The sequence below is a fragment of the Gopherus flavomarginatus genome, chromosome 14, assembly GCF_025201925.1.
Source record: "Gopherus flavomarginatus isolate rGopFla2 chromosome 14, rGopFla2.mat.asm, whole genome shotgun sequence".
NCBI classification, from domain to species: domain Eukaryota; kingdom Metazoa; phylum Chordata; order Testudines; family Testudinidae; genus Gopherus; species Gopherus flavomarginatus.
Window position 1 is genome coordinate 36,497,511 of NC_066630.1, and position 26,329 is coordinate 36,523,839.

The window sequence follows — 26,329 nt, forward strand, 5'->3', positions numbered from 1 at the left end:
AGCATCGAGATGGGAGTAGTTTAGATAAAGGATGCTTATGAAATAAAGCAAAGCTGCCTGTGTTTTGCGTTGCAGCATTGAAGAGCAATGGGTGCGGAATGAAAGTATCACTAGCCTTCTGCAGATGGCTGTCCACCCCCACGGGAATGTTACAGAGATCACGTAAGTGGAGCCTGGGCAGCTGCTTGTCATAGATCCAGGGCCTGTAATCCCGCTTTATCAGTCCAGGAAAGACACCTGCTCTCCAGGCTTCTGACTTCCCAGCTGTCACCTCTCTTGGGTACAGACATCTCTCCTTTCTACCCAGGCTATTTCCAGGCTGCCCAGATCCCTGGTTATACTGTGAATTCACCAGCAGAGTCAGGCCGCCTGAGCAGGCCTGCTTGCTTAACCCTTCAGAAACAAATAACAACAGTGTAAAGGCCTTCAGTTAAGCTACAGCTCTTCTTATGCAAGTTAATGTATTTGTACGATAAAAGCATGTCCAAGAGAATTTATCGAAACAAGAAAAGAACCTGCATGCCTGCTAATAAGCTTAACAGATACCACCCCAGCTCCAGCATGGGCTCTGGCAGATGATTAGTCCTTCAAACCCCACCTGGATGTCTCTTCCAGGGTCATAAATTCATAACAGCCTTAGCTTATAACAATCTAGGACACTCAGGACAAGTTAAGTCCATCCAGGGGTCTCTGAAGTTCCTAACATTTCCATTAGTCACATCTCTAGAAAAGTTACGTACAAGCCTACAGGAACACATAAACAATTGCGTTTTTATACAATGAACCCCACAAACTCAATTCAGTAAGATTTAACTGAATTCCATAAGGTTTCTCTGGGATCTTTCAGGAAATTGCCATCTGTCACACTGCTGTTTTCAATTCCTTTTCTAAAAATAAAAGCCTGTGTTTGGAAACCAGCCTTGGACAAACACTGTCAAGTCCTTAGGCATAGATGGTTTCCATTCATTCAACAAGTACACTCTGATTGCCTGCACTCTTCTGCTTTGTCCAGGGTGAAAGTAATACTAAATTCTTACTGGAAGGGGTGGGGCCTCAGGCGGAAGGGCCGGGGCTGGGGATCAGCCTCGCCTGTGCTGCCCGGGGCTCCAGCGGCGATTTAAAAGGGCCCAGGGCTCCGGCTGCCACCACAATAACAGCAGCTGGGAGGCCTGGGCCCTTTTAAATCGCTGGCCCCAGGGTAGCTGCCCCTTTTTCCCCCCTCCCCCTCCGTCGGCTGGCCGGGAGGGGCAAAAGGGGCAATGATATTAAAGCACTGCCACAACAGCGCTTTAAGATCGCCTGCGTATGGGCCAGTATCGGCTTCTTACCGGTACGCCGTACCAGCCCACATTCACCCCTGGCTCTGTCCCGTCTTGTGGAAAGTAACCTTTGCTACAAGGCATTTGGAACTGTTTGTTTCTTGCATCCAGCAAGGTCTGGGCCTGTGGTGTATTGTCATCTCCATCTTCTCCTAGGATATCGAAAGACAAAGGTCTCCTTCGAGTGGGCGTGGGGTTCCCCCATCGAATGGAGAAGATGGAGTCTGTGGTTAGCAGGTGAGGAGGTGCATCTGGTTGTGCTTTCCATTGCGGGTTGCTCCCCCTGACTGACCATCCAATAAAAGAACTCACTAGCGTTCCCACGGTACCCTGAATAAGTAGAATCCTTGAATACATTAAGACTCAGGCCAGCTTGACATTTCCTTTTGCAAGGGTGTGCATGGAAGGGATAATGCAAGGAACTTTCATGCTCTGGCCAGGGAAGTCAGCCCTTGTGCCTGGGAAAATGAAGAGACTTCTAGCTACGGGAACCCATAGGTGGGGAAGGGCCATGTCCCACCCCCGACTCTACACCAGACTTTGGAGTGGGCAAGGCACATTAAGGAGGAGCTTGGGTTTGTGCAGCTCCTGTCTGCTCCCAAGCCCAGCCATATAGCATGGAAAGGCCATTGGGATGCTGCAGGCTGCAAGGGCCTTTGTACGCATGAGCTGGGTTGATTGCCATTGACGTTAATTAGTCATGTTTGTGCATGTCTGCACCCTGCAGATTGAATCAGTACAGGCTGGAAGCAAAGCACATTCACTTTCTCCAGAAATGCACGCAGCTTCAGGAACTGAGGTGAGCTCTCAGAGCGGTGTAGCAATTTATCTGAAACTGAGACTGGGGAATTGGAAAATCATGTAGAGAAGCAATGGTAGTCAATAGTCAGTTCTCTCCTGACATATGCTCCCTGTCCAACCTCACTGAAGCCAACGGGAGCTCCAGGGGGTGACCTTCAGGGCAGAATTTAGCCCTAAGTGGCCCCAGCGAAGGAGGTGACACGACAGGAGGCCTATCTCTAATGCCAGCCATTTCCTGGTTGGCTCTTTGGGCGAGGAGTTGCTCTTTAGTGGTTGGGGCTTGAACTATCTTGACTGAGCTGACTCGTGCAAGAAAACCTGGGGTGGTCAAACCTAGAGAGACGTAGGTTATAGCTGTGCTATTTGATGAACCCAAGCGCCTCCCTCTGTGTTACGCCAGAGGCCAGACTAGATGATCCGATGGTGCCTCTGGCTTTAAAAGTCCACGAACTATGAAAGCTTGGAGAACAGAGCCTGGGATCATTTGGCCTGGCATCACAATGCGATTATGTTGCTGTAACAACAAGGGGGCAAATGTGGCTTATTCCGTATACCTTGAAGTGTTTCTTAACGGACTGTTGACCTGGATGTGGGTCAGAATCCAGGCTGCCCTTGATTGGTTAACTCAGGCAGAGCAATGGCAAGCGTCACGCCATGCCAAGGCAGTGGTGGGCTGTTCAGAGGTTTGTGAGTCACTGAGAGGATGTGCTTTTTCGTCTTTGCAGCTGGTCTCATGTTGATCTCAACAATGCTGAAGAGGCGATGCTAGCCAGCACGCTTCTGACTCTTCCAGCGCTTAGGAAGTTTGAGTATGTAATTATCTAAAAAGCTTGTTACTGTTGAATGTTCATCTGGATACCTTTCTGCTTCATGAACTATGGCTCATTCCACAGATACCCTTACTGCCCTCACTCGCCCTTTCCCCAGCCCACTACCCCCACGAAACTCTCTCCTTCCTATGCAGTCTGTGTCGCTGGCTAAATCCAATCCGGTATTTTCATGATTTCTCTGAGCTTTGGGTTCTTGGGAGCAGCCTGGATCAAAGCTCTTTTCTGAAGTGCAGAAGAGTTCAGACCTGAATCAGCATCACAACTCCATAACTAGCCCGTGACTTTGTAACGGACCAAACCACAGCCCCATTGGGTGGGAAAATGGAATTTGGACTTGAACGTTGCAACTTTTGCATGTTAACATGGCGTATGTTCTAGAATGTTCTTCTGTGACTTGTTGGAAAGGGACACTTGAGCATTTAGCCATGGTGCAAGACTTCAGAGAAATTATCACTTCCTGCCCCCTTTCTTTAAGTAAAAACATATAAAGACAGGGGCCTGATTCTCATGTACACTGTGGCCATTTTATCCTCCTCCAGTCATGTAAAGGAGGCTTAAGGGTGTAAATATAATCTATTGTCACTTTAAGGCCCTTTATACTCCCAGAGTGGTGTCAAGTGGCCGTGGCTAAATGAGAATCAGGCCCATAGACTGTATCTTTGCACAATACAGTCTTTTGGGACTCATTCTCTGTGGCTGTTGGCAGAACCTGCAGAGAGTCCGAATTGGTACAAATCAGCACCCAACATTTTGGACTCTCCAGTTCTCTTGGGTCTGTAAAATGGAGCTGGAAATCACAAAAACATACTCTTCTTGTGTGTTTTGGCTCCTCGTGTGCCAAAAGCTTAGCCCTGAGGGGTCCTTACTTTTAGGCAGACCCCTAATTCTGAAAAGATTCAAGATTACCAGGGGGAGAAACGAGTGCAGAGCTGTCATGTTTGAGTATAAATCCAAGATCCCATGTCCACGTATGGTTTCTAAAGACCCTTTGGCATTTTTTGCAAAAGTATGAGTACCAGCCCAGGGACCCTGGCCATTTACTAATTACATTCTGGTGATCTGATTTCCCCTCCATGGTTCTATTTGGAAATACCAGGCTCTAAGCATTTTAGTATGTGGGTACCAATTGGTGTTAACACTTCCTGGCTGGGTTTTATGCCGATAAAAAGCTTCTGCATTCCACCCCAGAAGCAGCTGCACATCAGTGGTGAGGGTAGTGTCTTGTTGGACTGCCTGAATGTAAGTCATTCTCATTCGGTGCTGTTACTGGTTTTTCAGGCTGACGTCCAGCACTGTTACACCAAGCGGAATGGGACACCTGGTTGCAGGGTTGCAGCAATGCCATGCTATTGAAGAACTTAAGTAAGTTTATTGTCCTGGTGCTATGTAGACCCTGTTAGGCCAGTCTATATTTTATGATTAAACTGCAGTTACTTACAAGCTGTGTGTCATGGATGAGTGTAACCACACAGATGGCTGGTAGACATCAGCTGGAGGAGAAGTATGAATTCCTTAGTATTTGCAACTAAGGATGGGCAGACCAGGATTAGTAATGTGTGATTAGGGCAGGGAGAGCAGGGTTCTGTGTACAAGCCAAGGGCTTTGGGATCCTCAGTACCTCTGCAGTATGTGTGCACACCCATGTCCCACTGCAGAAAGGCAGTGATTTCAGGAACCACATTGCAGTGTTAGAAGATACACCACATCCAGGAAGGTAGCACCTTCTAGTGGCAGCAGATGGCATTTACAGAAGCACTTTTACTCGTTGCTTTACAACCACCCACAGTACACCTCCGACTTCTCCGGTTTTGGAGTGCCAGCCATAGGAAGGCACCCAGGCCAAGAGCTAGCACTAGACCAAGACACAATGGTGCTGAGAAATGCCAAGAGAAGAACTGAGTTTTTGGTTCTGTGACTGAGGTGAAAAAATCCAGAAAAAAATTGTTTCTGGTCAAACAAAACATCTTTGACCTGAAACTAACTAGTCAGGTTTTTTGGGAGGCGGGTGGGGTGTTTTTATCCTTTTTTGGGTTTTTTTTTAAAATTTCTAAATGAAACATTGTTTTGAAACGAAAAGTCAGACTGTTTCCTTTTGAAAAAGTAGAAATGAAAAGTTTTGACTTTTTCTGGCTAAAACTTTTTGCTGAATTGGACCCAAATTCAAATATAGTTCAGTTGACCCAAAACTACATTTTTTGAGGAATAAACTATTGCAGAGAATTTTGCTCAGCTCTAGTCATGAGTGTTGCAACCTAAAGATCATAAAGTAAATTATTTTATCGTTCATAGCACTGTGGAGGCATCACCCTTAGAAAACCGCATCCTTGCCCCAAAGATCTTACAGGCGAAAAGTTGCAGAATTGTTAGTGTCTCGAGCCTGCTTATTTTATTTGGTTCTTATAGAGAACCCTGAAAAATCAACACCTTTTATAATGAGAGCGAGTAAAGGAAAATTAAAAGAATTTCTAAGACATTTTAATTTTGATGGTTTTTAGAAGGACTGACTTATTTTAGTTTCCTAATTTTCCACTGATTTTTCTTTTATTTTTTGTATTCATTTTTCTACATTAATACATAGATTTTCTGACATCCATGTCACACCATCAGACATAAAACACAGTGTTCTGACCATCAGTGAAATAGCAGGATGTGCAGTTTAAAAGAAGATGTTTTAGCAATTATTGGAAATCTCACTGGGTTTTTTAAAATGTTATTGTTATTAACATACATTAACTTTCCATACAGGTATTAATAAATCTTATTTATAACCTGTATTTGTTATCTTCAAAAGAGACCTTGTTGTGATTGGCCAGCCTTTTATCATTATCAGTGTATTTTGTTCAAATTCTCAAAACAGTAACCACCTGATATAAGGATGTCTGTTATTTTTCCATTATCAAATTTTTATTTGCTTTAAAACTTGGTAATATCCTCAAATGAACATTTTCATTTTGGGGAGGAGGTGGGAATCCCACCGTGTGACTAAGTCGTCCAGTCAAAATTGGGAATGTAAAAAACGAACAACCTGTTGAATAGCAATAAACTTTCCCATCATAAATGTCCATTGAGAAATGAAGTATTGGGCGGGTGGGGGGAATCTCAAAATGCTTTCACAATATCTTTGGTTCTGAAGCAAAAATGAAGAATTCTTACGTCTGAAACATTTCTACCCACCTCTGTTAATAATGACCCTGCAATTCTTAGCCATTGTAATTGCTTGAGGTCTCAGAGAGGCCACTCTTCCTTCCTCCAGGTCTCCTGGGGACGGTTTTGGCTGAAAGGGAATGAAGAATGTGTGTGTTTTATGCACCTTTGGCTTCATCTTGCGCCCATTGAAGTCAATGGCAAAACTCCCATTGACTTCACTAGGGGAGGGTCATTGGAACACCAGAAAAGAGTATTTCCCATTGCAGTCTCCTCAGCAACCCCACACTGTGCAGGATACAGAGCTGCAAAACGTTTACATGACAGTTAAGGGACTTCCCTTTCCTCACCATGTGGGATCAACGTAGCGACACGGCTTCCAAAGTGAGTTCTGACACTAGCCTCCGTCAGCCTTCCATTGCATTGACAGCTCCTGCCTAGCAAATTGGTCACAATCTGTGAACTATCCATTTAGATTTGTGCACACTCATTCCTGTGTCCATTTGCCTCTTAGCCTCGGCTCCCTGGGACTCGATGACACGGCCATTCTCATGCTGGTGCCAGGACTTCACAAAATGCCTTTGCTGAAAAGACTCCTGTAAGTATGTCTGTACAGGTCTTCATGTACTGTAGTGTTAGCGGGGCCATACAGACACTAGCGAAAGAAGAAAATTTTGTGATTCATTCCCTGAGCTTCCCACAGAGATGTCCAGCTTAGCTACTGTGTAGTCTCTGGAGAGCAGATTTAGCCCTGAGGAAGCTATGCACGTTCTATGCACTGTGCTAGAATCAAGAAGGAAAGTTTCCATCATGAGTATGTCTGACATCCTTGTAGACAAGCCTGCTATCATAGCAGCAAGGCAAGCTGGGCCTGTGTACGTGGCACTGGTTGGGGTCTCAGGAGATGGAGGTTCATTTTTCCAGCTCTGCCACATACCCTGTGTGACCTTGAGAAGGCCCGTGCCTCAGTTTCACCGCTATGCAATAGAGGTAATAATCCCCTCCCTACTTCACAGGTTTGTTTTGAGGATAAGTTTGTTAATGTCTGAGTCACTCAGGTACTGCAGTCTGAATCCTTCCTGTGCTGTCAAACATTGCTTTGGGCCTAACCAAGGTTCTGCCACCAGTCTATCCTGGGATAATGCAGTGTGGGGGTCAGATAAATTCTAACATAAAGAGATCTCTATCTTAGCAAAAAGGTGCTGCACTATTTTACAATTCTGCAGTGATGCTATCAGCAGCTGCAGTATTTGCGTCATTCTGCTATTTTTGGTAGTCCCTACTTTTATTGACTAATGATGAAGTAGCATTTTAAAAAATATTTAAAATTTAAAAAGTGTCCATCCTCCTCTTCACAGCAAATACACTGAGAAGAGGAAACATTCAGGGGCAGATTCACAACAGATGCACCCTTAAAAATTCATATGCACCCAGTGAGCCCACAAAAACATCCGCGTAAGTCCAGTTAATAGACAAACATGTAGCCAAGATCATAATGTCCTGCTTTGCAGGAGCACAGAGGGGTCTTTCACTTGCACAGCCATCAGAATCTCCAGTAGCGATAGCGTTAGTTACGTTACAGGAGACCACAGTGTTGATCATTTCACTGTTAAGTATACCGTTCAGTGGTTATTCTGGATACGTGCAGCTGTTTCAGAGGTTGATGGTAGCATATTTTTTCAAGCAGGGCGATGCATTGCATAGATTTATTTTTTCTTTTTGAATTCCAACACCAGTGCACCACTTGCATTCCATCTGTATCTCTGTTCCTGAAGCCTTAAGTGGGACTCGGGTGGCCCATAGGCCTTGTGCTGGCCCTCTGCACAGAGGTGAAATTCATCCTCTATCCATAAAGCCATGCCACTGGATAACAGTCTGATGTGTGGTATTTTGTGAATATTCTTTCCAGTCTGAACAATAACAATATTGGTAGTGAAGGCTGCTCCCACCTGGCCGAAGCTCTGAAGAATGCTCCTCATATGGAAGAAATCAAGTGAGTTCCTCCTTTCCTGTAATCTCTCTGCCAGTGATGGGGATAGATTGTAGAGCTCCAGCAGGGGGTGTTCTTAGGTGCAGTTATATGAAAGAAGCAAGGTTTACGGAGGTTGCCAATGCTCAAGTGTCTGAGCTACTTACATTAGAGATGGGATCAAACCAAAACTTCAGGTGCAAAATATGAGCGAGTTTTGGTCTGATCCGAGCTGAGCAGCTGGCACATGTAACAGCATATAACTCCACGCTCGAACGCCCGCTGTCAAAATTTGGATCGGGAGCTGTGTGTTGTAGCTGTCTCTGAGAACGGGTCCCGGTGCATTTTTGTTAGTTTTCTTCATTGCAACCAAGCCCTGTCTCTTCTCTAACACAAGCTGCAGTGAAAACAAACCCCTTTTTGACTTTTGAAGTTCATTCAGCTGTGAGTAGTGAAGCAATTTTGGTTCCCTCCAACAGATCAGGGCTGTTAAACAAGACATTGTGCTCAGTGGGTAACTCAGCATTTTCTTTCATAATGTGGCTTTTTTTTCCCCTTTAAAGTTTAAGCCATAACAAGATTGAACGTGCTGGTCTGGAAAAAATAGCCATGCTCCTGCCGGAAATGCAAAATCTAAAGAGAGTCGAGTGAGTCGCTTTATATTTTGGGTTGAATAATGGGATTTTTTAGAGTTAGAGCCAAGGTTGGGGGGGAGTATTCATGTCTGATTTTATTTGACCTGCACAGAAGTTACTGGGAAGGCTCCCATATTGACTGCAATTGGCTTTGTGACTGAAGGTTGCTGCCATGTCCTGGCCGGGCAGTAATCTCAATACAATTTGTAGTGGACAAGTGTCTGCATAGCAAAAAGCAGCACAAGTCTCTCCCGTTATTGGAGACCTGGAGGCCAATGGTTGAATTTGCCGCAGGGAGTGAATGCCCTGGTGCGTTGGCCTGATAGGATAGTTGTACACTTCCCTAGCCCATGCATTACCTGTTCTGAGGCTACATGGAGGGTTTCAGCCTCTAGGACTTTCAAAGCAGCACGTCCCATCACCGCTACATTTATTTCCTAACATAGTGGAGGGGGAAACGGAGAAATTTCTCTTTCTGGCCAGTTTCAGCTGGTAAGAAAAGTCACCCCAAATCTTATGCCATGACGGGGACACTCATTGAGAGAAAAAGCAGCCATGCCAGTGCTCTGATGGTCTAACCTAGTGCATTAGAAAGCCTTTCTCTTCCAAACTATTTGATGGAGAGACCTGTGTGACTCTTGACAAGCTTTGGATTGGCATCTCTGGGCCTGCTTCAGTGGTAGCTTGTTATTGCAATGCCCTGTACTCCCTGTCACGCCACTCAGCCATGAAACAATCTGCAGTGAAATCGCCATTCGTGCCGTGGCTTAATTTATATCTGGTATATCCTAGCTCCTTTCAACCATTGACAGACTGTCTGTTTCCATGTGTATTTTAGCCTGTCGTCGAACAGCATTGGCCCAGCTGGAGGGGAGATGCTCGCGGAGGCGCTGGGTCGCTGCAGGCATTTTGAGGAGTTACTGTGAGTCCCACATTCACACTAGCTGGTACAAAGTTCTGAGGCTTCACGTCTGGTCTCCCCAGGGGAATCAGTGGGCTGTACAAGTACAAACATTGTTCATGGAGTAGAGCCTAAGCCTATGCCTTGTACAGAATAACAGCTGGGATTTCAGAAACACAGGGCCTAGAGTGTGCCATGCATCTGCCTGGTGTGTGTGCTATCTATGAAATAAATATGAAAGCTGTATAATTATTACTATATTAAAAACGGAGATTGGGGCTGATTTGAGACTTTGTTAGCCGAGGACCATCACTGAATTTATTACCGTTCATCTAGCTCCCTATTAGTTTGCAGACGAGAAGTGTCAATATCCTATGAAATAATAAAAATCTTTAACCAGAGTGGGGAAAATCATTTCTGTTGCAGTTAAAATGTATAACCCACCCAGTTAGCCTCCAGATGATAGGATATTGGACTAGGCCCCAGTATCAAAAAATATAATTACAGCATAAGGCCCCAGTTGTGCAGTGCAGTCAGCTCACTACACATGTGAGTCAGTTGAGACAATAGGACGCCACATGGGTGCTGGTGGCATAACACACCTGTGTTGCATCCCTATCAAGTGGTTAGTGCATATCGAGGAAAGCAGCCTACTACTACTGGGAGCTGATGGAGTTTCTCCTTCAGCTCAAGTAACAGAAGGCTGTTCTATATTGCTGAAGATCCTGACTGAGTTCCTACCCTGCGGTCTGGATTGAAGGAATGGGGCCTAATCTCTATGGCGATAAAGGGGAAATAACAAGTGTTTGAATGATTTAATTTACCTACTGGTTGTCTAAGTTAGTGGTAATCGCAGCGGTATCAGGAAGTATAACCACAGGGTAATTACACCATGCTTTAATTGACTGTTTAATGACTGGATTATGACGCATAACTATTATTTCTTTCTGTAAGTATATTCAGTCTCCAAAGGGTTAAGTAAGGACATTTATGTTCTACCCTCAGCATGTGCATCTCCTCTTAACGTTAACAGGAGACACATAGACATGGGTTGGAGTGGGGAATTAGGCCTGTTAGTTCATCATAAATAATGTTTCATATTGTTTTCAGATTAGCCAGGAACCATGTCGGAGACAAGACGGCAGCGAGACTCTCCCTCTCTCTGCCTAGCATGTGCCACTTGAAGATCCTTCAGTAAGTGCTTGCTTCTACTTCTTTACTCACATTCCAAGAGGCAGGGCACCCCGGAAATCCTGGGACTGATTAAAAAAAAAAGAGACTTTCCAAGACCAGGTTTCATTACTATCTGCTTCCAATGCTTCCTAACATAGTTTGACTGCTGTTCATTGCCATATGTCTTTACAGTAGTGTCATCCCATCATAAAATCTTTTCCTCATTCCCATTAAGCTCTTGGCCTCGGTAAATACCTTGTGGCAATCAGTTCCACAGAGTTGTTAGGAAATGAATAAAAGACTTCCTTTAATCAGTTCCGAATGTGTTACATATTAAAGCTGTTGGGTGTCCTCTTGCTTTCATATGAGAAGAGGGTAAATAGGCGCATCCGTCTGGCCCGTCATTATTTTCTCACTTCTTGTTTGTCTCTTCTCTAAACTGAGTAGTGCTAAGTTTTTAATTCTCATGTGGAAGTCTTGCCAAGCCTCTAATCAATAGAACATTGCCCTGCTCTGCCACAGCAGCAAAACAGTTAAACGACCCTAATTTTTCTCTCTACTATCTTAGAACAAACTTCCCCATGCCATGGGTACAGGTCAAATACCTTGTGCCAAGCAGCTTTTAATTTCCTGGGAGCATTGCTTCTTATGGTGACCGGTCGATCTTTGTCCATCATTTATTTATGCAGAGCTAAAACTCCCTGTTTAACTACAGCTGCTTTGTGACTAAGCCTTGCATTTGAAAAGCAAGGGGAGGTTACGTGTGAAATTCTAGCCCCGTTTAAGTCAATCGGGAGTTTTGTTTTGACTTTAGTGGGGTCAAGCTTCCCCCTCCAGATGCACTGAGGTGAACAAAGGTACATTGGGGTGGCTAGTTGGAGTATAAATTGCTAGCCACATTCCGATCACTGGTTTGTCGCCGTTCTGAAGGTCTCATAAAGAAGGGTGCAAATGTCAAAGACAGGGATTCCGTTTGAATCCTGGGTATCAGTTCTAGAATAGCAGCTCTTCCTTTGACAGGAAGTCGCATATATAAGGATTTGTTAGTTTTCTTCTGAAAAGTTTGCGTCTGAATTTCTTCTCTCACCAGTCTGCAGTCCAATAACATTGGTTCACTTGGAGGAACGCCGCTGGCCAAAGGCCTGGTGGAATGCCAGCAGCTAGAAGAGATAAGGTAGGTGCTGTTGGGAATGAATAGGGAAGCTGTAAGAAGTAGGACTTGGTGCACCTCTGCCTGTCAGTCTGGATTATATATTGGCTTCTATGTAAAACTAAGTGTACAAACAATAGTACCTAGTTACGTGTGGAATTTACAACTTTGTAGGGTGAGATTCTGGCCCCACTGAAATCAGTGGCAAAACTCCACTTGCATTCACTGAGGCCTGGATTCCACCCATAGAGTTTAAAGCCTCTGTGCAAACGCACAGAGCCTGTAGGTCAATCCTGCTTCATGCACTGACTTACAGAGCATGTTCAGGGAGACCTTCCCTGCATATTCCCTCTTTGTGACACTGGTATCAGGATATTGCTCCCTTAGCATCACCATCCACCAGCCACTCTTTAGGCCCAAATGTGGGATGCTGTGTGTGACAGGAAGTAGCACATAAAATAATCAGACAGCTTTGGGATTCCTCTCTTTCAATATAAAGGAGCCCTTCTGTAACCGCTAGGTAGCAACGCTTTACATTTGAAGTAAATAATTTTCCGAAATAAAACTGACAGGGACATGAAATTATACTGCCCTGATGCCATGCACTTGCTTATTTCGTCAGCAACCTCTTTAGGTTAAATGACAGCAGGGTAAGTGTAAGAGAATGCACTTGCCTTCTGCCCCAGGATACACTTCCAGGTGTCAGCGATGTCTTTACACTTCCAAAGAGTTGAGAGAACCTTTGGTTCAGCCCCAGGGACACCAACTAGAGACCATCCTATGACTTACTCTCTCCCACTGCAAACAAGTGGGCAGAGTGATCCAGGGTGTGTTTTACAAAGCAACATCTCTCTATCTTGGGTGCTGACATGGCCCATCTCTCAGTCTTTAATGCATTTACCCTTACAACACTCTGTGAGGCAGGGCAGTGCTATTGTCCCCATTGTACAGATGGGGAACTGAGGCACAGGGAGGTTAAATGACTTGCTCAAGGTCACACAGGAAGTCTGTGTCAGAGCCGGAGATTGAACCTGGAGTTCCCAAGTCCCAAGCTAGCCACTGACCATCCTTCCTTTTCTCAAGCCCTTACCTCAGCACTGCTGAGGGCTAAGGAAAAAGGTTGTTTTTTGCCAGCGTTAACAGCCAATGTCTATCCTCTGATCACAGCGTCTTACAGCCACTCAGTGCATTCTGACTGTCCTTGCAGTTTGTCAGAGAACAGCTTTGGGGAAGGCGCCATCCGCACCCTGTCAGAGGGGCTTCCACGATTCACCCGGCTCAGGAAGATTGAGTAAGTGAAACTGCGTGAGGCACAGTGGATCTGTGATTCTCAGGACAAGATTGCAGCAGTGACCCAGCCAACAGGGCTTGATTCCCCACGGGTGTTGACTTCAATGCACCTATGCCCATTGACCCAGCTGGCCCAGGGGCTGTGATCTGTGGCTACGGTAATTTACACAAGAGGAGAATTGGCCTCAGGCAGCCCCATGGATTGATGAGAGGGCACCATGGCGGAATACAGGCACTTCCCCTGCCTCGCTCAGACCCAAAGAGTGGGGCCTCTAACAGCTGCGCAGACACTCAGGATGGAGCTCGGTTTCTGAAGCCTAGGGGTGGGGTAGGTTTTGCAGCCCTCACCACAGTGTCTACACAGCTGTTTTCAGTGCAGCAGCAAGATCCGGAGTCTGTAGAGCCGAGCTCCAAGACACGCTGCCGTGGGTTGTAAAACGTGGCATAGATGTTCCCAAGGGGCTTCCAGACGCGCTAATGTAGTCCCTGACATTTCCTACAATAAACTGCCTGCCGGCCATGTGGACCAGCAATTCCATTTGTATTTCCAAATCCTGCTTCCCTTTAGACTGAAACTCTGTGGAATCAGCGATGGCGTTTCCAGACATCTTGCCCTCGGCTTCAGTCGTTGTCCTGTCATTGAAGAGATCATGTGAGTGCAGAGCGTGGGTATATATCTCGCCTCGAGGCCCAAATATCCATTTCACAGTAGTTAGCACCTGCCTGTCTTCTGGTTACTGTGCACGCTCATTCCTGCCTACCTCTCGTGGTGTCTTATTGAAATTGTGGGTCAGTGGAACCTTCCTCTTTAACATACGTCCCTTACTGCCGGCATCATGGCATCTCATGTGAGAACGAGCGAAGCAAGTTACTGGCTTGATTCTCTGCTGCCCTGCCCCGTTGTAAAGTGGGTATGAAAAGCTACCAGGTCAGAACAGGAGCACAGTGTACAGTACAACAATTTCCTAAGCATCTAGCAGGGCCTTGCAGCTGACTTTCTACATTCACAATCACTCAGGTGATATGTATTGAACTGGTTAGTGTGTATACATGTCACTGCCTTCCACTGGATGGAATCAGAACTGCTCGGTTATGTGTCATAGCTCCTATACTGCTAGCGGGTAAGGAAGAGTCTCCTTTAGCTGCAGTGTTATCCATTTCTGGTTTTGGAGCAGGCAGTCCTGAGTTCTAATCCGTCTGCCATCAGGAAGCTCCAAATGGCCATGGGGTGCAACAGAATGACACGTGTGAATTCCCTAAATGGCCAAGGAAATTGTTACACTATAAGGCCCAATCCTGCAAAATGTCCCTATTTTATAATAAATGGTGTAATCACACCAAAGCCACAACTCTGCCCTGCTGCCAGCCCTGCTTCCTCCCACCCCAGGAGGGAATTGCCATTGAACCCAGAGCAGGCAGCAGCACATGGACTGGGCACCTCTGCCCCATACCTGCCCCCCCCCCCACAAGTGCTGCAGCTTCCTGCCACACCAAGCTGCTGTTGGCTCACTTCAGCACTGCCAGCCCTTGGATGCTGCTGCCGGAGGCAGGAACCAGCCTCTCTGCAGCTGTCTCCGTGCGCTTCTGCACCCTGCCACGAAGGTGAACTGCCTGGCTAGAAAGAGTGTCTCTGCATTGCGACAAGGTGCACGGAGTCGGGTGCAGCAGGGCTAGTCTGTGCCGTGGATGGCAGCATCCAAGGGCTGGCAGTGCGGAAATCTGCAGCAATTCTAAAAAGTTGTGAGGTCAACAAACAGTTGCAGTTACTGCATACCCGCTGCCCCCATTTCATAGAGTCTCACCGCTGTGCCATTTGGAACGTCCCCCTGCTCAGCAGGTGCTGACAGCTGGAGTCTGAGGCCGTGGCTACACTCAAAACTTCAAAGCGCTCCTGCAGCAGCCCTTTGAAGTGCCAGCGTGGTCACGGCACCAGCACTGCAGGTACTCCGCCTCCACGAGGGGATTGTTTTTTCACCCCCCTGAGCGAGATAGTTGCAGTGTTGTAAAGTGCCAGTGTCGCCATAGCCTCAGCCTCTCCCCTTCCAGTCAGGACAAAAACTCCCTCGGTAACAAACCAGAAAGCAAAAAAACTCATCCTCTGAAAGGTCAAATGAAACCCTGGTATACAGAGCTCAGAATAAAGGGCAGGTAGGAGAATTTAATGGGCACTGTTGTGGGTCCCATTAGCTACAGCCTGCTGTGACCGTTTAACCCCAGGAACAGAGCAAGGAGCTACCTCGTAATGTTCTGAGCTCCCCAGGCCAGCTGGCCCACAGGACGAGCAGCCCCCACTCAGTTCTGTGGAGTCCTGTCTTGCATAGACGAATATTGTGGCCGTGAGGTAGTTCCTCAAGGGAAAGAGTAGAAAGCGGGGAAATAAAGCTTCCCTAGGCTGCGACAGGGGAAAGTTTCCCCCTAGGGTCAGAGCAAAATAAACTCTTTCCCTTGCTAAAATCTTGTGGTTCACTATATGACTTTGGCTCGCCGAAATCATTGCGCTAGTATGTGATGGAGACTGCACCAAAGCGCTGCTGTTGCATCTCGGGGGCTTATGCTTTCATTTGCCTCAGGTGACCAACCAGTTGATGTTTCTGGTTTTATTTAGATTGTCATGGAACAGCCTTGGTGATGAAGGTGCCCTGGAGCTGGCCACAGTTCTCCCGAGAATGGCAAGGCTGAGGATGCTAGAGTGAGTGTGATGTGGCAATATCAAGTATTGCCCCAGAGGAATTTCCATATCTGAAATCACAGCCCTTATTAAATAGGAGACATTTGTTAAAGGAAATAGCTATAAACCGTAGACATGAGAAAACAGGCTTCCACACAGCTTGAGTTCTTGCTTAGTCTGCTTTGTTTACCAGGGACCAAACTATGCCTGGAACGCTACACAGTGCAGAGAGACATCTAATAGCTCAATAATGCACTGCAAGTAAACATGTAATTATATTCACTAAAGAAATATCTGTTGACTACCAAGTGAAATTCAAAGTTACGATGAAAGGAGAGAGAGAGAGGATTTGGCTCAACAAGGCGTTTTCTTGAGGTTTTTCACCATAAAATGGATGTAGTTAAACTTACTTTTCATTATTAAATGTTTGTTTCATTTTCCCACATCATTCTTCTGGGGCCAAGGAAGGTAGCTTAGTCGGTTTCTAAGGCCTTGGCTACACTTGCAAGTTAGAGTGCATTAAATCAGCCCCAGGCACCCTAACTCCTGAGGTGTCCATGCTGGCAAGACACTTAAAGTGCCTGGACTCTGCGGCTGGAGCACTTCTGGTTAATCCACTTCCATGAGAAGCATAGAGCTTGCTGCGCCCTGGCTGAAACAGCCAAGTGTCAGTGTGGATGACACGTTGCATTACTGCGCTGTGATTGGCCTCCAGAAACGTCCCATAATCCCCTGAAGTCAAGTGGCCACTCTGGTCATTGTTTTGAACTCGGCTGCAGGCATGCAGAGATCCCCTTCCAAAGCTCCGTTTCTGACAGCCAGCGTGCTTATCTGCCAGGACACAAAGCAACCCATTATTGTGGAATGCTCCTGTTGCAGAGGCAGACGTTTGTGCGTGTGTGTGTGAGAGAGGGAGGTAGGAGGTGGGGGCTGATGTCGGGGTTTCCCCCTGCCGCTGTCTGAACTTACAAGTCAGCCTGCTGACACACTCTGTCCCCCAAAACACACTGTCTCTCCTCCCACCGATACACAACACGTTCCCTGTCACACTCCACCCCCCCACATTTGGAAAGCACACTGCAGCCACTTGCACACTGGGATGGCTACCACAATGCACTGCTCTCTGTGGAGTCGCAAGAGCGGCTAATGTGGCCATGCCACTGCGCTTGCAGGGAGAGTGTGAACACACGGCAGCGCTTTCCCTGCTGCGGTCTGCAAGGGCAGCGATCTCCGTCTGCAAGTGTAACCATAGCCTCAGGCTGTTACATGCTCAATTTCCCTGGCTATGACTCAGGAGTTGTCTTCACAGCACAGTTAACTGGAATTAGAGCTTGAGTGTTACCCCCTAACTCAACTCCCATCCACACACAAAATTCTCTAGCTCAAGTCAAGTGGCACTTTAAGCTAGCGATGCAGTGGGGATGCCACCACGCCAGCTATCGGCAGCTAAGCCACTCACGGGGTGCTGCTAATCCAGTCGCTCTGTGTAACTCCCAGTGTTTTGATACATGGACGCTATCACTCAAGTTAGACTAGTTTGAGTCCAGTAACTCCAGCGAGAGCGGCCACACTTCAAAATGGAGCGTACGTTCCTCGAGCCAACTGCTGCAGTGAAGACAAGCCCGCAGGCACTAGCAAGAATGCCATGTTTGCAACAAGGGGGTCCATTCCTGACAGTCCTTGGCACTGATCCTCAAGTGGGATCCCCTGAGGTTCTGCATAAATGCAGGGGTCCATGCTAGCAAATCTCAGGCCATGGTGAACAGCCGTGGTGCACTTTGCTTTTGCAAACAGGGAAAGGAGGAGAACTTCTGAACCTGACCTGTGTTGTGGGGCATTGCGGCCTGCGGTACATAGCAGAAGCTTAGCCAGTCTTTTCCTACTGAAAACCATTTGCACATTCTCTTTTCCTTTCTGAAAGTCTGGACAATAACCGCATTGCAGCCCGGGGTGCCAAAAAGCTAGCGGAGGAACTCGCCAAATGTTGTGGAATCCAAGTCATACGGTGAGCACGCGGCTCCGGTGGCACCAGGGGCTGAGGGCAGTAGCACTTCTGTAAGGGTGATGGCGCCCCACTGGGGTGGATTAGGACACTAAATTGGGCCCAGACCTAAAAACATTGTGGGCTTCCCAGACCGACTCTTCCCCGCAGAGTAGCTTGCCCTTCTCAGAAACAGTCATAGCAATAAGTGATGGAAAGACTTGGTAGTTCCCAGCTAGAGAGACATGGTGGGTGAGGTAATAACTTTTATTGCAAGAACTTCTGCTGGGCCAGACCTGAAGAGCTCTGTGTGGCTCGGAAGCTTGTCTCTCTCACCAACAGAAGTTGATTCAGTAAAAGACATTACCTCACCCACCTTATCTCTAATATCCTGGGACCGAGACAGCTACAACACCACCGCCTAGGTCCCATCTAGCCCATCCTTTTACCTAGTGTGAGATTGCTCCTTATTGTGCATTTGCTATTGCTCAGGTTTTCCGTGGGATTCCCACCACTCCCCTGGGGAGGCTATTAGACAGCATCCTACATCTCACTGTCATGGAAGCATATCCTGGTGTTGCATTTTCCCTTCCATTTTTCTGCATCTTGTTACACCTGGTTGTACTCCCTTGTGTTCTCTCCCAAACAACCTTCCCTCTTGGTGACTACATCCTTCCCGTGCTTGGAGACTCCTTTGTTTTCCCCAGTGTGAGTCATTGCTTAGCCAAGCTGTACGTATTGAACTCCCTTTAACCACTTCCCTAGTCCCTCCAGCCCTGTGGTCATTCTTGTTGCTGTTCTTGGAACTCCCTCCAATTTGACAATATCCACCTGGTAATGGGGCCTCCAAGATGGAGCACGGTATTCCAAGTGCAGTCACAGCAGAGCTAGATAGAGACACTCCGCCTCCCTGTCTTGTGAGGTGATATCTTTGCACAAACTGGTCCAAACGGCATTGGTCTCTTTTGCTGCTGTATCGTTCTTGGCACTCCTGCATAACTTGCTGTTTCCTACTACACCTAGGAATGACCACATCCCAGCTTTCTCCCTCTCGTTACATTTTGGAATATTTTTCTGTGGGTTTATTCGGTCAGCTCTTCCTCCCATTTCTGATACCACAACAAACCCTCGTCTTTTGAATCCAGAATCTCTCCCCCAAGATAGACAACTCATCCCCCCACAGCTGGCAGGTAGCACGCCACTGTGCTGCCCAACGCCACCTGCAGCTCTGCCTCTGAAGCAGTGCTACACCCAAGCCCCTCTCACCACTGGGCCTGCGTGTCAATGGTGCAGGCCTCCCTCGCCAATCAGCCCCTGTGGATTAGGAGCAGACAGTTACCCCAGGAGGAAAGAGGAAGGGTATCTGGGGATATTTCTTGACTCCTAATAACCCATGCAATGTCGTTTTAGGCTTTGGAACAATCCAGTACCCAAGAACATTGAAGAAAGTCTTACGAAGCAAGATGCAAGATTGCACTTCTCATTCTTTTAATAAAGGAAGAACATTCAATGGATCAGAGCTGATTTGTAGGCTAGGTAAGCCAGGTAACACTACTGCTATCCTGGTGAATTGCACTGAAAAGGAGCCTTGAGAAATAGAGAAAGCAGAATTCTAAAAATAAATATTGTAAGCATGTGGCATTCTAGCCCTGCTCTTAGAACACAGAGGTTTTCTTTATCTTTAACTCTCACTATTATATAAACCTCAAACTAAGCTTCTTCCTGAGTTTGGTTATTCTGAGGTTACTCACTGCAAGACCTCTCTGTTCCTGGCCTTAGTTCCCTTCTACCTCAAAGAGAGATTTAATCTTTTAGACTCCTGGGTTGAAGCCAGTAAGATCCACTGGATCTGGCAGTCAGGATGAGTCAGAAGAATAGCTCTGTATTGTTACACAGGACCATAACACCTCATACCAGAGTGAGTCAGAAGAACTCTGCATCTCGGTGTGGGGAGCTAGGACCTAACACCCTATTCCAAATACTCTCCAATGTGGTGTTTGAATGTGGTGTATGTTTCCCTCAGATCAGTATCATTTCTAAGGCTGGGCAAAATGTTCACAACAAACCGATGACTGCTTGGCATTTTGTTTTGATTCTGCACACTACTGTGTGAACGTCAGCTTATTGTCAACAAACAGAGATCAATCTTCACATCTGGATCGCGTAAAAATCAAGTTTCAATGAGAAAATAGCTGTTTCATAATGAGCAGAGTCTGGAGGCTGCAAAATGGCATTGAACAAAATTGTAAATTCTGCATGAGAGGTATTTCAGGGTCGGGGCAGGAGAAAGAGATTCCCTATTTTCATATTGCTTTAACTGTTTCACTGGGCTTGGAATGCTAAATGGGGCCCTATATTTGAAATTGCACTAACCTGTTTGAGGTGAAGGGGTGTGTGTGTGGTCTTTGATGAAATGCTGCAATCGCTACAGGGGCCCAATCCTGCGATCTGATCTGCATAGCATGTAGTCAAAGGGTCTGCCCAGGCATATCCAGTTGCAGGATAGGAGCCATGCTGAGCACCTTATTTATGCCCATTCATTGCAATGTGGGTGACTTGTACATTTGGTACTGTAAATATTTAATCTCTGGAATGGCTTTATTTATCGACTTGTTTACAGCAGTGGTTTGGATTGGGAGCTGCTGTCTGGGGTATTTAAAAGAAGTATTTTTCAGCAAGAACGAGTGCTGGTAAGTGAAGAGCACATGTACTGCTGGTTCCCACTATTCCATGAAGTGTGATTGTTTTTATTGAAAGATCAGTGTTAAGTTTCCCAAGGTACATATTTGGTTTTGATTTATACAGCTCATTTGGCTGCAGAGTGGTTATAGTTTGAAAGGGGATGGGGCAGGGGAGCCCAAAGTCACCAATGAGCTTCCATATTTAGGTCCTAATTCAGTAAGGCACTTGAGCCTGTGTGGCTTGAGCATGTGATCAAAGTTAAGCCCGTGCTTTGGTGGCTCTGGGTTGTATTTCCTTTCCATGTTTACAGATGTCATTTACTTAGTTTACAAGTGAAAATAGGATTTTTCGAACTGCCAGCCTAGCAAACTGCAGCTGGGTGGCTCCGGGGACTTGCTGTGGCTACTGAAACCCAAGAAGCATCTGTGAGTTTGAGTTCTTCCCTTAGCAGGTTTCTGAGAACATGTGTGGGACACATTCATTGTTCTCTGCCTTCATGGTCTCCTCTCAGAAGTGTAGGCGTTCAGATGAGCTGATTCTAATGGTCCCTTCTGGCCTGAGAATCTATGACGCTCAGGCTGGGAACCTAAAAGTCAAGTGGGTTTCTTCCAGCATTGGCCGTGTTGTGCACTGAATTGTGATCATAGTTTTGTCACCTTCAAACACAGCTATTGCAGAAGTTCTGTGCTTTTATCACCCACTCAGTAAAACAAAAATTCTAAAAACAAATTGTAGCACTTGTGAAAAACAGATTTCTTTGCCTGTTTTATCATTGTATTGATAACACTGTAACTTCTCCATTTGGACATGGTGAGATCCTGCTCCAGTTCATTTTCCTCTTTCATTGGTTGGAAACATTCACCGTCGTATATATTTGTATGCATTTTAATGAGTGCATATGTGTGATTATTGAATAAATAAGAGTGCCTGGGATTCTGAAACTGTTTGACTTACTTTCATGTTCTGTTTCTAGTCAGTTTCACTTTCTGGTGCTTAGGCATTAATGCACAACAGCTGCATAGGAGTCAAAACATTGGGAAGGCAAATGTTATCATCATGTTTATGATGATAGCGCCGAGGGAGAAACCGAGAATGGGGTCCCATTGTGCTAGGCTAGTTCTGTACAAGCACGGTGCGTGGTGAGCAGTCCCTGAAAACACACTGAAAACAGTCTCTGCCCCAGAGAACTTACAAACTAGTTAAGAAAATACGATATTTCCGTATAAGTCACGAGTCAGGTCCACAAACATCAAGAGATTGGCTCAAAAATCCCGAGGTATTTTTTAAAATAATTTTGAGGTTTTTATTTACCATCTGCTTTTTAACTTTTAGGGAGCACCAGGTCACAGTTTCAATCTTTTTTCCCCAACAGTGAAAGATAGAAAAGTACTATTTTTTTTACCCAAAAGCTGAGATTGTCAAATATTCACATAATTCTGTGAGTTGGGAACCACACCAAATAGTGTGAGACTCAGGTTAAAATTGTGAGAGTTGGCAACACTGCCAATGTTTAAAAAATTAAAACAAAGAGTTTGTGGGGAAAAAATCTGTTCGTATTAGGGATTATCCCGCTTCCCTCTCTTAAATCTAATTGTGAGATTTAACTAGCCTGAAGAAGAGCTCTGTGTCAGCTCGAAAGCTTGTCTCTCTCGCCAAGAGAGTCCAATAAACCCACCGTGTCTCGCTAATATCCTGGGACCGACGCAGCTACAACAACACTGCATACTTGTTACGGCATCCTTTTCAGAATTCAAGACCAAACACATGCGCAGCACTGTCCTTCATACAAAAGCATTCTGGCAGCAAAAGAAAAAACATCATGTATACACAAAAGCAAAGACAGACCTGAAACCAAACCCCATCCCTTCCAAACCATGAGGTGTCAGTATAACCTAAGAGATGGGGGGAAACCTGTTACTATTCTAGAATATAAATAGGGCCAGGCACTGTAGTTTGAACACGCACATTCTGACCTCACCTGTCTAAAGTCAAGGCATGTGGACTCTGCAGTGAACTGGACCAAATTACTGCTCAGGACTTCTCCCGTCTGTGGAGCTCTTGAAATTCCATGGCAGCGTCATCTGAATTTTTAAAATTCAGGTTTGTATTGAATTAAATATGAAAAAAAAAATCCAATCAGCTCTCGCTTATTTTTTGTTAAGTTCCATTTATTTTGTGCTGCTCCCCGTGTGAATAGGAATTGACGTGTGAAGATGATCTCTGGTGTTGGGGTTTTGCATTTCGTTTTTTTCTTCCAGTTTTACATAACAAGAGTCAATTGCTGGAAGCTGCCGTTCGACAATTTCAGCCTTGAAATAATGGACAGTTTCCTAGCACTGAGGGTGATTAAACATTAGAACAGCTTCCCAGGGGAGCGATGGACTCACCATTGCTCGGCATATTTAAAATGAGATTGGGTATCTTTCTAAAAGATATGCTTTAATCCAGCTTCTGGGAGATGTTCTACAGCTTGTGCATTGGGGCAGGGGGAGGGGTTGGACGGTTGTGAGGGTCCTTTTTGGCCTTGGAATCTGTGAATCCATGAGTTCCCTCTATTTGTTCCCTTCATGTCCTCATGGGAGGACAGGATTGCTTGCATAGCCCTCAGTATGCTTATAACTCTTGCAGCTCTGCATTAAAACAATGGCTGTAATCAAATCTCATGCTTCAAGGCTTCAGCCAGTCAGGTGCAGGGGTCAGGAAGGGTTTTCCCTCCCAATGCACAGTTGGTCAGATACGTTCTTCTTTTTTGGGGGTGGGAGGGAGGTTGGGTTTTTGTTTTGTTTGTTAGTTTGCATGGCTTTGAAGCAGCAGAGCTTAGCCCCAGCTGGAGACGGGTACAGAGAATACTCTCTTAGGGCTTGTCTGTTTGGGCCCTGGACTACGGGAGGAGGTGAATTGCAGTGCTCACTAAAGTGCCGCGCTGTAACTGCCCTGTGTAGACACTGCAGGTGTGAGCTAAATGTCCTGTTTGAAACAGGACTGTGTTAGTGCCAACGATGCACCTTTGATTTCATAGTTCAAATTGCAGGGTCATGTAGATAAGCCCTTAGATGCCTGACTGGGGAGTCTTACATGCTCAGCATCATCCTGATCACCAGATCTGGGGTCGGGAAGGAACTTTCCCAGAGGTCTGCTTGGCAGGGGACCTGGGGGTGAGTGAGGGGGTGGTTGCCTTGCTCTGTAGCACAGGGAGTCTCTCATCTGCAAGGATCATTTGAGCACGTCTCACTGAATCAATTCCCTGCCATCACAGGATGCCTCCAGCACTGTGGGTGAGATGTAATGGCCTGTGATATGCCAGACTGTGTCATCCATCTGACAATATGTAGCCACTTCATAGAAGTCTTCAGGGGAAAGCTGGTGTGCAGGCAGTTTAGGGGTGTGGCACTCGGGGAGACATGGGAAGTGGTTTGGGATTGCAGGAGGAGCACAGTAGCTGTATGCGTCTGCTCAAATGTTCAGCAGTGAAATAGTTCACGGGGTTGACCATTTAGATGGGCACCGTTTGTTTTCAGCGTTTTCACCCTGCTGAGATGGAGGTGGGCAGTACACTCATCTCAGAGCTATTGTTTCGGGAGATCTGCCTCTCAAGAAGAGAGCACAGAACTTGTCTCACAGTGGGAGGTGTTTTTTTTTTCCTGAGATTAGAACATTTAAGAATAAAAACCCAGAAGCTGAGATTGTGGAACGTAGCCCTGTGGCAAGGACCGGTGTCTGCGGGAAATTCCTTAGTTCTGAAATACACAGAGCCATGACTAGCTAACCTCTTTCATGTGATTGACATAAGGACAGTCAGAGGGATCTCTGGGACAAGAATCAGGACAAGACTAGTACATGGGTGTCAGGACTTTTGCTACTAACTTTTGTGACCTGAATATGCAGGAAAGGGGAAAACATTTGCTATGGGAAATAGAAGGTTTCAGCTCCCTGGGAAGCAGCACTGCACCAGGAGCTGGAGGGACATAGGGAACACAGCTGGGATGTTCAAATGGGGTGTGTCACGGGTGATTGGCTCTCTAAGTGGGAAGAGGCCAGTGCACCTGTGACCCGTAAGCTGCCTCCCACCTGGGCTAAGAGGAGATACCTGAGCCATAGAAGAGGGGAGGCAGGGCCAGTTGAGGAGCGGCAGCAGGAGCAGGCCAGAGTTGCTTGGGGGGGAATGAGCTATGTGAGAGCTGAAGGAAAGCAGTAAGTGGGAGCTGCTGGTGATGAGCTCCAAGGATTGGACAGAGTTGGGGAACCCTGTTGAGTTACAGGAGAGCTTGGGCAGAAGCCTCTGGGCAAAGGACAAGAACTAGCTTGGCTGGAGCAAGCCAGGTCCAGAAGCAAGAGGTGGATGCCAGGAACGGAGGTAGGACTTGCAGGCGAGGAAACCTGGTGAGTGGAATGCTGCAGGGAGCCCTCTGACAGAGGGCCTGAGGCCAGTGGGGCGAGCCCAGGAATAAGGGGTTGGTCCTATAGGGAGGTTCCCTGAATGGGGCTAGGACACATGGATGAGGAAGGCTGGAGAGTGGAATGCTGTGGGGACCCTTCTTGTGGCCCTGGGAGACCTGACTTGGGGCTACTGGGGAAAACTTGTGAGACAGAAGCTCTTGGAAATCACAGGCCTGGAGAGTGGGGCCTTGGGACAGGGGCTAAGGGACAAACGGGGCTAATGACTCTCAGGCGAAGGCCCTGGGAACAATGACTTTTCAATGGGATTGAAAAGCTGCTCTGCTGTAACCTTGTGGGATGTGGGGAGACTGGTTGGCTCCTGCGGTTCTGTGGATTACTGTACGGGGACTGGAATAAACCATGCCCAGTGCTGGGTCTTGGAACTAGACACTGAGGCCTGGCATTTTAAAGGTGTTTAGGTATTGCTGCTCTCAGCAGTGCAATGCCTAGCTGATTTAGGAGCCTAAGTCTCACTTGTGAGAGGGATTTAGGTATCTAGGATCCCGGTGGTGGGATTTTGGTGCCCAAACAGAGCTCGAATTGTGCCGGAGTGTCCCGGATTGCCACTACAGGCAGCCCACGGGAGGTTCTGGTATTATCTCTGATGAGAGAGATCTGTGGATGTGCATCTTGAGCACTTTTTTCAGGACTCACATACTGCTCTTAAGTGCCTAAATCCTCTTGAAAATGGGATTTAGGCTTCTAAATCAGGAGTTGTGATGCTGAGTGCAGAAATACCGTTGTTTTTTTAGAGAGTGAGTCAGAGAGACTTTCTGTATGACTATGCCTCTGCAGGGGTGAGTGTAGGGGAAATGGAGACGGGCATACAGCAGTTTGCCACAAGGGGGGTGCTCTAGGCAGAGGCTGTTTAGTGACAGGCTCCCACCAACTTGCCAGCTCCTTTGACAATCCTAGCCCACGGCACTGTTCTGTTTGGCAGCTGCAAGAATATCAGGCTAATGGAAGATACAGCGCTGGCTTTAGCAGAGGCAGCAGGAGCTTTGAGATACGAGGGTGTGTCCACGTTGCAATTAAATCCCGGGTTGGCCTTTGCCAGCTAACTTGGGCTCGGGCTAAGGGGCTGTTCAATTGGGGTGGAGCCGTTTGGGCTGTGGCCCAGGTTCTAGGACCCTGCGAGGATGGAGAGCTTCAGACCCTTCGTCCAAGCCTCGCAAGCCTGGGTCCGCTGGCACGGACCAGCCCCGGGTGTCTAACTGCAGTGTAGACATCCTGGAGATTGCCGTGTTGGTTCTGTGCAGTGTCTCCTGGCGCTTCGAGGGGTATGTCATTAATCAGAGTCCTCAACAGTCTGGGTACGTTTGAAAAATTTCAGTTCACCAATGCACTGA

General features: G+C 46.7%; 1 protein-coding gene across 9 annotated transcripts in view; it reads left to right on the forward strand.

Annotated features, from left to right (window-relative positions):
* Nucleotides 1-21,484, forward strand: part of NLRC5 (NLR family CARD domain containing 5) — an 84,370-nt gene extending 62,886 nt beyond the window's left edge. For 6 of the 9 annotated variants that reach the window (XM_050922754.1, XM_050922756.1, XM_050922753.1 and 3 more), the window contains 16 exons: nt 76-162; nt 1,431-1,556; nt 2,047-2,118; nt 2,846-2,929; nt 4,229-4,312; nt 6,609-6,692; nt 8,004-8,087; nt 8,627-8,710; nt 9,537-9,620; nt 10,710-10,793; nt 11,863-11,946; nt 13,130-13,213; nt 13,781-13,864; nt 15,818-15,901; nt 17,802-17,885; nt 19,272-21,484. In XM_050922754.1, the coding sequence (XP_050778711.1) occupies nt 76-162; nt 1,431-1,556; nt 2,047-2,118; nt 2,846-2,929; nt 4,229-4,312; nt 6,609-6,692; nt 8,004-8,087; nt 8,627-8,710; nt 9,537-9,620; nt 10,710-10,793; nt 11,863-11,946; nt 13,130-13,213; nt 13,781-13,864; nt 15,818-15,901; nt 17,802-17,885; nt 19,272-19,353 (1,375 nt within the window). In that variant the 3' untranslated portion in view covers nt 19,354-21,484. Of the gene's footprint in view, nt 1-75; nt 163-1,430; nt 1,557-2,046; nt 2,119-2,845; nt 2,930-4,228; nt 4,313-6,608; nt 6,693-8,003; nt 8,088-8,626; nt 8,711-9,536; nt 9,646-10,709; nt 10,794-11,862; nt 11,947-13,129; nt 13,214-13,780; nt 13,865-15,817; nt 15,902-17,801; nt 17,886-19,271 lie in introns of those variants that run through there. The other 3 variants (XM_050922755.1, XM_050922761.1, XM_050922762.1) reach the window with 3 other exon arrangements.
* Nucleotides 21,485-26,329: the final 4,845 nt, after the last annotated feature.